A 13304-nucleotide genomic window follows, 5' to 3' on the forward strand; every position below is an offset into this window, starting at 1 on the left:
GCATCTTTTTTCTGCCATCTTGGCAAAAAACTGCTAACTTTTCCTCTCACATCCTGTTTAAATGACCACACCACCTGAAATTAACTCTACTAACACATTATTGAATGCTAACAATGTCAAGTTCTTTCTTAATATCCTCATTTTTTAATTGACCTGCCGTTCATGCCATCTGTTTATTTCCTAATCTTTCTCAGAATTCTCATATCTGGTCTCCAGTCTTTGAGTATTTTATTTCTAATCCGGCTCTCAGATCCATGAGTTTGAACACTGTCTTATATACAGCTAGTTTAGTGTTTTGAATAATTTCTCTCTTATTCCATATCAGTTTATTCAGTTGACTTCCTACCATACCAGCTTTGTTGATTCTGTTGTCTATTCCCATATTTAATTTGCCATCTTCACTAAAATTGTGCTTAAACAACTGAAATTTTTTACTTCTCCTATTTCATTCAGAATGCAGTTGATGTTTTCATTGTTTCTGCCTATTTTCATTGTTTTTGTCTTTTTATTGCTGAATTTCATACCAAATTTATCACAGCAATTATACCTCAAACTTATACTGGATTTAATTAGAAGTATAACATCATCTGCATAAAGTAAAGAGTTGAGATCTCCAATTTTGATATGAGGTTTAATACCACTTCATAATGTGATCTATATAGATGATGAATAACGGTGTAGGTAATGTGCACCCTTGTCTCACCTGATTTAACCTCCTTTGATTCTAAACTGCTGGCTTACAAATCAAATATATACTACGTATCGCTCGATATAATACCCTGCTTACAGCATATAAGCATTTTGAACAGCTTTCCTCTTGGCACCTTGTCATATGCTTTTTCCAGATTGACAAAAAATAAATATTCACATGATTTCTTAACTGTTTATCTTAAAGTGAAAATCTGATCCTGACAACTTCTATTTATCCCGAACCCAGCTTGTTGTTCTTCAAGCTTCCTTTCCATAATTTTTCTTAGCCTATTTTAAAATATAAACTGCATAAATCTTACCACTCAGTAGAGGAATTTGCCCACTCAATAGGGAAATTCCTCTGTAATTCTCACTGATAGCTCTACTCCAATCATCATCATCCAGAAATCGACCCTCTGGGTCAAGTGGACTGGGCTATACCTCCACATTTGAGCATTTCTTCTTATTATTATCCTAAGATCCCCATAGAGTCAAATACTTGCCTGGAAGGTCCTTTTGTCATATACATAGCTCATCATACTTAAACACATTCAAATTCTCTGTAGACACTACACTCTCAGACAGTGCATTCCAACCATTTATAACTCTCCATGCAAAAACCTGCTTCTCACTCCCTTGCTCACATCCCTCTTTATATAGCTTCCAGGGATTACCGCTTGTTCTTGCCTAATCTCCCACCATTTTATGAAAAACCTCTTCTTCATTAATCCTACAGCAACCCCTCACCAACTTGTATGTCTCTATCATATCATTTTGAAAACCAGGTGACAGAATCTGTGCAAAGTAGTTAGTATGTGGCTAATCAGAGCCTTATACAATGGAACCAGAATCTCCTTACTTGTACAAGTCAGTGTCCTTTGCATGATTCTCAGAATTCCCAATTTTGGCAATATGTCCTCTAAATTTCTGATCCTTATTCACCATCATCCCAATATCTCTTAATTCCTCCATCTCCAACAATATATTTCCACCAAGCCTAAATTCTACGTCCTATCATTGTTTCCCAAATTTTAAAACCTTACATTTTGCAACATTGAACTGGCATCCCCACTCTTGTGCCCATTCACACAATCTATTCAAGTTTTCTTGAGACCAAAACATCTGCTGTACTCTTTATAGTTTGTCCCAACTTTGCATCAACTGAATATCCCCATCCAAATCTTTCCCAACATCATTAACATCCAGGATAAACAGCAATGGCCCTAAAACAGACTAGTGGTGTGCTCCTGAGGAACACTACTACTAGTGACTTTCCTCTTATGGGATGCTGCTCCCTCATACACAACTTGCTGATAACTATCAGACAGCCAATCTTCAATCCAACACACTAGTCTAATATCCAACCCCATCCACTGTAGTTTGACTATCAACTTATCATGTGGTAATCTATCAAAAGCCTTTGCAAAATATGAGTATACTACTGTGTGTCCATCTACTTTTTCCATTGAAGCCATCACCTTATTTGCAATAAGTAAGTAGATTACTAAAACATGACTTCTCTTTAGCAAGTCCATGCTGTCCATCAAATATAATACCACTGCTGTCAACCTAATTCTGATTCAGTCTCTCCAACACTTTAACCACAACAATGGACACATGTTAGGCCTGTAATTTGATGCTTTAGTTCTGTCATCTCCCTTATGGAGTGGAATGTTCCTCTGCTCTTTTTCTTCTCATGTGTTGGTATTTCCAACACATGAGAGTAAACATAAATAAATGTTGTGCGACTAAGTAAAATGATAATAATGATAAAAAAATAAAAATTAACTCCAAATGCTAGTGCTAACCAGGGTCTTACTGTGTATACTTGATAAATGGAACTTCAAAGATATTAACTCAAGAGCTTAACGATTTATATATCAAAAGAAATGATTTCACAGTTTGCCTTCCTTCCACTCCTTTGGAACTTGATCCAATGTAAGACTCTTGTTAAACAAATATGTCAAGGCAGATGTTAACTCTCTGGCACATTCCTTCAAAAGACTTGGTGATATATCAAGTCCCATAGCCTTATCAACATCCAGTTTTCTCAATTCCCCATATACCTCTTGCTCACTTACAGTCAGTTTCTCCTCTTCATCATCCACTGCTCTCAAGTTCTCCATGATATCACATTCACAAGAATGAAAGACCTTTGAACTGCTCATTAAATATCTCAACTATATCCTCTGCAGTAGGTGTTCTTATACCATGTTCTCTAGTCAGTGTAATCATTCTTTTTTTTTTTTTTGCTGGTATCGAAAGAACTCCCTAGGATTTCATTAGCTAACTGCCACTCATACTTCACTTTTGGTACCAAGTCGCCCTCCTTGCCTATTCTTTGTAATGATCATGGAATTGATTATTATCTTTCATCTTATGTTGCTTCCATGATGTCTTTTTTCCTTTATCCATTTCACACCTACCTTATTTAACCTTCTGATCCTTGGAATACATTTAGGCATTGCTTCTGCTAGATAGTTTTTGAATATCACTCAAGTAGCATTGATCTCCTTTCCACCCAACTCCTCATTCCATGCTACACCTGCAAACTGTCTCCTGAGCTTCTCATAATCACCAGCCTTGTAGTTCCACATATATCCTTTCCTCACACTACTGGCAACTACCCAGGTAATCACTTTATGGTCACTCTCACCAACTGGAGGGTGATTTGATACCTCATTTATAAAAATCCTCTGATGAGATGATCAAACTGAAGTCCCCCAATCCTTGAGTGTCCTCTGTTACATACTGCCTGCAGTAGTTGTCCCTCAAAAACTTGAGAAACTGATTTTCTTTACTTCTTCTGGTTGCCGTCTCATCATCCCAGTCTATATTGTCATAATTAAAATCAGCCATAACGATCACTCTTTTCTTATATGCTTGGCTAATTTGATTATGCATTTCATGGTCACTACCATCCACATTACCAGGTCTACAGCCATATATAAGTATTTCATTCTATTCACTTCTGTCTCACACCATACTGCCTCAACCATTGGCACTACTTCCTTTTGCATCTCTACTTTATATGGGCATAACTTTTTTTCTATCATCAATAGCACTCCACCTCCCTTCTTACCCTTTCTATCTTCACAAAACACATCATACCCTTCCATCTCTATTCCTGTGGCTGCCATCCCCATCCAACAATGTCTCACTTATTCCAACCATTTTTGGGTAAACAAACTCAATAATGCAACCATTTCATTTGCCTTGTTTCTCATACTTCTAGCATTTGTATACAAACATAACATCTCATTCCTGGATCTATAATAAGTTTCACTGATACCACTTATTACATATGAATTATTTATACTTTCCTTGAGCTATTTCTTTTTCTCCTTATTCCAGAACCTTTTTCAAATCCGACTGTTTTTCCTAGATCATCCTCTTCGTTTTTTGTCTACACATGCATTCATTCACATCCTCTGGGAGCATCAACTTTGCTCACACTGTGTTCCCCTGTCCATCCTGAGTTTCTCCATTTCCCTGTTTGTCTTGCACACTTGTTCTTCCATTCTCTATGCTCATGCTACCCACTTCATTATTCATAAGCATCACTTCAATTTTTCCTTCCTTATTCTCCTGCTCTTTCACATTGCTTCTTACTTGCTCAGATTCATTCTCTGCAATCATTACTCTCCCTTCCAGCAGCAGTCTCTCCAAATGACACATCAAAACCATTCAAATGCAGTCCATCACTCTTATACAGTTCTCGTCCTTCATGCATTTCTGCTCACATATCTTTCATGGTCTTTGCTCTCCACTTTATCTCATCACAGTCATACCTAGGCAACACAATGACTACCTTTCCTATCACACTATTATCTTTTGTCCTTCTAAACAACCTTCTGATATTACATTTTCTTTGTTCCTAATCAAGTAATTTGTCCCTGTTACCACTACCAACTCTTTTGCTTTGCTCCCCATACAAGGCACATTCTAGTCAAATATCATTTTCAGCTGCCTTTCCATGGTTTTCAGGTTTTTGATGGCTTTTTCTACCTCAAGTATTTATATGTATTCCTGATTGCATTCCTGTGTATTTTCTACCATCATGTTGTTACTGTTTGTTTCATTTAGCAGTCTTTCAAAGTAATTACTTCAGACATCCAGAATATCTTTATCTTCAGTTTTCATGTCATCTTTATCATCTCTGATTTCTTTTATAGTACTCTTTTCCTCCATGTCTGAGCTTTTTCAGTAGCTTTCAGAATATTTGGTCACCTTCCTGAATGTTTATCTGCTATCTCTTCATTTTTTTCTTGAATAATAGTTGTATATTTGAGTCTAAGTTCACCTTTGAAAGCTGCTCAACTTTGATTTGTTTTAAAACTTTCTTACACTTGTTTTGAATATGAAATTCAGTGGTGTTATTTTATCATTTATCACACATATTTGTATAGTTTGTTCATTATTTCGTATTCTCTCCATTCTTGTATATCCTTTAACTGTTCTAAGAAGTTTCATTTCAGCTGCTTACATTCTATAGTTATGTTTTGTCCTCCTTCAATCCAACTTGCTGAACAATATATGTTGATATTTTCATGATTTTATAAAATTTTGTTTTTCTTTTCTTGTTTTGCCTTTTGTTTTTTATCATATACAACCAAAGATTGCTTGAGAATAGTGTAATTTATTATCTGTATCATCTATATCAAATGTTTATATCACATCTTAAATATTGAAATGTGTTACTTGTTCTGGAGTTTGATTTTCGATTACTGTTTTATTTTAAATCATATGGGATATTTACCCCAGAATGCAATAGTTTGTGTTCTTTAATGAAATTCATAAATTGTACTTATTACTTAGTTGTTGTAAATGAAGATATCACTAGTATACCTGATATTATCCTGAATTCAAGGTTTTTTTTATCAATAATGTGAAACCTTCAAAGTACAAAAGGAGAATGTATCGATGGCTCCATCAGAACAGGAATTCTTTTCCAGAAACCCAACTCTCATTAGTTTTTCATGTTCTTTCTGTTCCCTTTTCAAATTTAACAAATCTTATTCCCCTTCAGAAATATAGCCATCTAAAGTAATGGAGTATGCATTCGTTTTCCTGAATGAAGTAACTACCTCATTCCTTCATATCAGTTAACTTGTTTTAATGTATGTAATAAAGTGATTTTTGAGAAGTTAAAAGAAAATGGTATGAAAGTTTATATGAACCAGATAACCTACGCTAAGCTGTACAAGTAGCTCTAGTATAACTTATATATATATATATATCTTTAACCAAAAGTTCATTTTCAGAAAGTCCAAATTTTATATTATTAAAATGTAAAGATGATCAAGTTGCTCTGCAACTATTAAAAAAGTTCCAGTTAACACATTTATATAAAATTTTGCAAATTGTTGAAATCTAATGGTATTTAAAAAAAAAAAAAAAAAATTCATAAGCATAAAATCCTTAGGCTAATTCTGAAATCAGGAAAATTTAAAATGGCTATCAGGTGTTTATGAATAATGTCATTTAAAACAAAATAATATTGGTACTACTCAATACAAAAGTTAACAGGGAAAAATTATTATTTTTATTAGTAATTCTTGCTAATATTTTGCATAATGCAACAATCTCATCACAGCAGTCAAAGTATACAGAGAAAGGGAAACAGACAACAAAGCAGCAGCTGCTGAAAGGACAAATGTGTATTTATTTTAAAAAAATAATCCCACTAGCTCTTCCTATAATATAATTGAAATTATGCTTAAGCAGTGTAAATTAAGTAAAACTTCAATAATGTTTTTGCAATGGTTATTAAAAAGATAATACAGAATGTTAAAAATGTTGGAAGTTTTTCCGCTTGGTTAGACTATAAATTATATACAGTCATACCCTGACTTACGTGAATCCTGATTAACGCGGTTTCTTATATGTACGTATTTCATCCCGCTTCATGCCTCACCACTAGTCATATCTTTCTGGCGCTGGCCGCATTTGCCAGTGTTGCACATGCTGTGAATAAGCACTGACGTGTTTCACACGGTCTCCATTCATAGGCGATTTTTATAGTCTAAAAACCTTGCAATTATTTAATGTTATGTTCTTGATAAAAATTTTATCACATAAAAAATAATAATGTCGTCCAAAAGAAGCAAGTCCGATTCTTCTACAGCTAGCAAGAAAAGAAAAACATTGACTTTGGAAACAAAACTCAGCATTATTAAGGATTTTGAAGAAGGCGGAATGAACATTTGTGAGCTAGCAAAGAAATTCGATCTAAAGGAATCCACAGTAAGAGCAATCATAAAAGAAAGGTTTACAGATTTTTGAGGACATAAATTCTAATGACGAACGAATTGTAGTCACAAGGCAAGAAATAAAAAAATCATTAGCTTGCTATGAAGAAATTTTGCGTGACAAGAAAAAGACATTATGCCGTCAGGCGAATCTATTAGATTTTATGAAACCATCGACATCAAAATAAATTTCTTTTTTTATGTATGAAAAACTATAATTATGATTATATTTCTTAAAAAATATAGGTGTTTTTGTAAACCTTTGGTCCCAATTAACTAATATTTTGTATGTTTGTATAAATAAATTACATGCAAAATTATACCCTGAGTTATGCGAATTCGACTTACGTGCTTTTTGTTGGTCTCACCTACCGTGTAATTACGGGGTATGACTGTATTTAGTTTAATCCTTGATCCAAGTGTAAGCAAACAAAGTTTGCGCCTGAAGTATCTTCAGGACTGGGACAACTCGTGGCAAACGTGGACTAAGTTCTCATCGCTTTCCTTAGTATCCCATACTAAGCAACATCTCCTTGCAGACATGTATAATGTCTGCAAGGAGATAATGCTATGCATTATGCGAAGGATCACTACCCAAACCGGTTTTGACCTTTATTGAGGTCTCTTTAGTGGGAGACAGACCCAGAGGTGATACCAAGGTTGAAGCAATGCAGAACTCATATTTCCATGTGCCAGTTGCCAAAAGGTGACACACCTTATTATTAAATTACTGTGGATTAGAGAAAGATGTTGGAAGTTTTTTCCACTTGGTTAGACTATAAATTATATATTTAGTTTAATCCTTTATCCAAGTGTAAGCAAACAAAGTTTGCACCTGAAGTATCTTCAGGACTGGGGCAACTCATGACAAAGTGGCATTATGGGATACTAAGGAAAGAGATGAGAACTTAGTCCACCTTTGCTCTTCCCATAATGCACAGCATTATACATGTCTGCAAGGAGATGTGCTTTGCATTATGGGATACTAAGGAAAGTGATGAGAACTTATCTACCTTTGCCATGAGTTGTCCCAGTCCTGAAGATACTTCAGGTGCAAACTTTGTTTGCTTACACTTGGATAAAGGATTAAACTAAATATATAATTTATACAATGTTAAGAAAGAATAATATTAAAGTTTAATTAAAATAAGATTAAATTAAGATTAATTATAACAAACATAAGAATTAAAAACAATATAATTTGTCAAGTATAATTTATATTTCAATGTTTTTGTTATAGCATGTAAAATATTAGCAAGAGAGATATATTTTAGAAGTTTCCATTGCTAATTATGTCTTTGACAAATAAAATTAGACTTAAGCTTGGAACTATTTGCCAGAGTTGATTATGCAGTCATCCAGCAATTTCTTATAGTGATATTTTTCCACAATTTGATAAAATGATGTTTACAAATGGAGAAAAAGTTACCTGTTTCTCATGAACTGGTGTATTACTTTAATAATTTATTTCGTGTTTTAATGGGAGCAACTGAAAGATTTAAATAATGGCAGCTGTGCAAAGCATATAAGTAGCTTTGTATATATATATATATATATAAGTATATATATATATATATATAAAATTATCATATATTTCAAGCAAACTATTAGCCATTTTTATAATAGTAGTTTGTAACTATTTGTTCTAAGAGTTGTTTGACTATTGTTGACTACATTAGTTAAGAACAAATGCTGTTTATATTTTTTTTATAATTGATATAATTAGTGTACTTTGTTATACTGTAAATATCTGTAAATCAGAGTATTGTACATTTGTAACTATATGAGTAATTTGAAATATATGGATTTTAGACTAAAACAAAAAAAACGTTTTGTTTACTGTCTATAGCTATTATCTATAACAACTGAAATTGATTATGCAACACTTTTTTTTTTCTTTATTTTAATATACAGTGATATTCTCAGTATCATTCCTGACAAGTGCATATCTTTTTAGTGTGTGTACATACATACACAATATATGTACAGTATATACAAAAACTAATTTTTTACACTGGAATTCTATTTTCTTTTGCCCAGTTCTTCATAACCCGAACAATGTGCTCTACTTGTGGACTAGACGTATTTCGCAGTATTTGCAATACTTCATGTATAGATTCCCTAGGAAGACAGAGAGGAAGGATGTTAAAAATTAGAAATTAAAATTTCTGTTCATATTGCTTGATATTTAATTATTTAAAAGTTGACATACCTATTGCAGGAGGTGTGTGTGTATATATATATATATATCATTCACTTTCATTAATATTATAAGAATACACACATGCACATGTATAAGCTATTTGTCACCAGAATGGATAAGGAGTTCCTTTCTACCATTTCAATTTTATTATAATTACAAATTACAAGTATAATTTAGCAGTACAATCATCATCATCATCATCGATTTCCTGATATGTACCCGTATTGGATGTTCAGGTTATTATGACCACCATATGATGAAGTTTATCATCATCATCAAATTCCTGCCATGTACCCCCAAGGGGTGTACAGGATATGATAGAATAACATGAAAAAAATTAAATCATTACTAACTTCCTATCTACAATTTTCCTCCAAATCAGTCTGTTACTTGTCAAGACTCCAACATTATTAGATCTTTTATTTCTATCGTCTAAGGCACTTTGTACCGTATCAATCCACCTATATCTTGGTCTTTCTCTGGATCATTTTGCTGCCAACCTGGCAGAGAACACTTGTTTTGCTAATCTTTCTTCGCCCATTCTGTTTAAGTGACCATACCACCTGAGATTAGCTCTGTTAATGCATTCCTGGATGCTGACAATGTCAAGTTCTTTCCTACTAAAATACTTGTAAAATATTTATGTAAAATATTTTCCAAGTAAAATACTTGGCCAAGTATTTTACTTCTGACCCAGCTCTCAGATCCATAAGTTAAAACTGGTTTGAACACTGTCTTGTAGACAGCTAATTTAGTGTTCTGAATAATTTCTCTCTTATTCCATATGAATTTATTCAATTGACTTCCTACCATACCAGCTTTGTTGATTCTGTTGTCTATTTATATATTTAATTTACCATCTTCACTAAAAATCGTGCCTAAGTAGCTGAAATGTTTTACTTGTTCCATAGGTTCTCCATTCACAACACAGTTGACATTTTCAATGATTCTGCCTATTTTCATTGTCTTTGTCTTTTTATTGCTGATCTTCATACCATATCTATTGCAACAGTTATTCAATTTAGTCAGAGAATCTTGCAGACTTGTAGCAGATTTGTTTAGAAGTATAACATCATCCATATAAAGCAAAGAGCTGACATTAACATCTCCAATTTTGATATTCTGTTTAATACCACTTTCCTTCATAATGTGATCCATATAGATGATGAATAACAGAGGGGATAACGTATCTCCTTGTCTCACACCAGATTTAATATTAAACCACCTTCCTGCACTTCCTTCAATTCTAACTGCTGACTTAAAACTCAAATAAAGACTAAGTATTGCTTGATATAATGCCCCATTGACACCATATAACTGTAGTGTATTGAATAGCTTCTCTCTTGGTACCTTGTCATATGCCTTTTCCAAATCGACAAAAATTAAATCCAGTTCTTTGTTATATTCCCATGCTTTCTCGACTATTTGTCGTAAAGTGAAGATCTGATCCTGACAGCCTCTGTTTGTCCTAAATCCAGCTTGTTCTTCAGCCAGCTTTTCTTCCACAATTCTTTTCAACCGTTTCTCAAGTATACTTGCATGGATCTTGCCAGGAACACTTAGTAGGGAAATACCTCTGTAATTCTCAAATTCAGTTTTATTTCCCTTTTTATATATAGGTACTATGAGAGCACTACTCCAATCATCTGGAATTCGTTCCTCTGTCCAGGCTTTCTGAACTATGCGGTGCAGCCACTGTAAGACTTTTATACCAGGTTGAATATCATCTACTCCTGCCTTTCCACATTTCAAGCCTTTGATGGCTTTTTCTACTTCAAGTATGGATATTGTATTCCTGACTGCATGCCTGGTCAGTGTTTTTTTACCACTGTGCTGTCATCACTGCTTGTTTCATTTAGCAGTTTTTCAAAGTAATTACTCCATACTTCAAGGATATCTTTTTCTCCCTATTTTCATGTCACCTTTTTCATCTCTAACTCCTTTTACAGCACTCTTTCCTCCATTTCTAAGCTTCTTCAACAACCTCCAGAATATTTTGCCACCTTCTTGATATTTATTTTCTATGTTCTTGCCAAAGTCCTCTCATGACTTTTGTTTAGCTAGTTTTACACAGTGTTTAGCTTTCTTACATTTGTCTCTGTATTCTCTAAGAGCACAAGCTGACTTATTTGACAGGAACTTTTGGTATGCTTTCTTCTTTTCCTTCACTGCCTCTTTAACTTCCTGTGTCCACCATGGAGTTCTAATTTTTTTATCCTTGCAGACCTCACCACACGTCTCTAGCTGAATCAATCAGGGCTTTTTCTTCAAGGCTTGCCACTGAATCTCCAAGGTTTGATTCCTGTTCTCAAACTCTCTCATTTTTTCTTCAATAATCTTTGTGTATTTTAGTCTACAGTTCACATCTGAGAGCTGCTCAACTTTTATTCGCTTTAAAACTTTCTTACATGGCATTGTTTTCAATATGAAATTCAATTTTATCCTGCTCAAGACTAAATAGTGATCACTTTCGATTTCAAATCCTCTGTACACTCTGGTGTCCTGCATCAAGGAGAAAACATCACTATCAACAATAACATAGTCAATGAGACTCTCTTCTCTCTATGTGAATTTGTGCACATTTTTATGTTGGAACATGGTGTTAATAATAACCAGTCCATGTCATCTCCTGAGCAGAAATCCAACAGATATTTATCATTATTATTAGCTTTGCTCTTTTTTTTTCCAAATTTTCCCGAAATATTTTTGTATATCTCACAATCATTTCGTACTCGGCTAATTAGATCCTCAACAAGGACCAACCTTTCCTTTTTCATTGTGTCAGTTGCTTTTTCTAAAGCCTCAAAATATTCCTCCACTTCTACCTTAGTAGAACCTTCTGTGGGACCATAGGCACAAATAAGTCTCATTGTCCAGTTCTCCATTCTCATATGTGCCCACATTACTCTACATGAGACTGATTGCCATTCAAGAAGATTAGCCTCGTATTTTGTGTTGAATACTATGGCTTCTTATGTTGATAGTACCGATTTTTAACTCTGGTGATGTTGAGTTGTGGTGTGTTTTCAGATTTGTTCCAGTAGCTGAGCTGACTTTTCGCTGTCACCCTGGTTCCCTGGCGAAAACAAGGGGGGGGGCTTGTTTAACTGGGTGACGCCCCCAGCCGGCATGAAATTTTGTCATGTTTTACCATCATTTTTTTTATTTTGGTTTGACCAATAAGAATACAGTTTGGTCAACTAAATCCTAAATTGCCAGCCCATCCTCGTTCGTTCACTATCCAAGTAGATACCCAACAGGGTGCATCACGAGAAGGTGAGGATTGGACATTAGGTCAGAAGCCCTGTTCGGTTCTCTACATTCCTTTAAAGGCTATGTGGAGGTCTCCTCTCAGTTATACAGCTTTGACCAAAAGTTTCCTCTAAATCAGTCTATTACCTGTGAGAACTCTGATATTGTCATATCTAACATTTTGTGTTCCTAACTGAATCAATCTACTTGCACCTTGGGCTTCCTCTGGGTCTCTTTCCTGCCATCTTGGCATCAAAACACCTATTTTGCTAACCCTTTTCTCACACATTCTATTTAATTTGCATATACCACCTCAGATTAGCTCTGCTTGCACATTCTTGATGATCACAATGTTTCTTCTGCAGAAGAAAAGAAAAGAATTAAACCAAATAGAACTTTAACATGCTTAAAGAAAACAATGATGCCAGCTGAAAGCAGTAGACTTCAAAAAAGATTATCTACGTGTAAATGGTCTATGAAATCCAATTATTATGCCAACAAATAATTCTTGATTTCTACAACATCAGTGATAGGGAAATTCTACACTTATAGCTGAATTCAGCAAGTTTAAAGTAATCAATGTACTTTTACTTCAACACAAAACAAAAATGTTTAGTTTGTGTATTCATTCATTTTCATTTGTATGTGAAGTATATTATTTTCTTGGTCATCTCCAGGGAGTTACTCATCCTGGGAGGCCCATACTAATCATTATTCATAGAATACCTATCATAGTTCTTGAACTCATTCACTAATGAAGCATTCCAAGCTGCTTCTGGCAACCCACTCAACCATCCTCCAAAGAAAAAATCTAGTCCTTACACCATTGCTAACCATGCTCTACATAATCTCTAGGGGTGATTTTGAGTTCTCTCACTACTTGCTGTATATTGAAAAAAAAGTAATGT

At 34.3% G+C, this 13304-nt stretch overlaps 1 protein-coding gene across 1 annotated transcript in view; it reads right to left on the reverse strand.

Annotated features, from left to right (window-relative positions):
- Positions 1 to 8818: 8818 nt before the first annotated feature.
- Ttc26 (tetratricopeptide repeat domain 26) overlaps positions 8819 to 13304 on the reverse strand; it is a 337099-nt gene continuing 332613 nt past the window's right edge. Inside the window, exon 17 of the mRNA XM_090415574.1 lies at positions 8819 to 9062. Within this exon, the coding sequence (XP_090271700.1) occupies positions 8951 to 9062 (112 nt within the window). The 3' untranslated portion in view covers positions 8819 to 8950. The remainder of the gene's footprint in view (positions 9063 to 13304) is intronic.

Source organism: Typopeltis vanoorti, chromosome 3 (assembly GCF_054136105.1).
Source record: "Typopeltis vanoorti isolate ZY-2024b chromosome 3, IOZ_Tvanoo_1.0, whole genome shotgun sequence".
Taxonomy (NCBI): domain Eukaryota; kingdom Metazoa; phylum Arthropoda; class Arachnida; order Uropygi; family Thelyphonidae; genus Typopeltis; species Typopeltis vanoorti.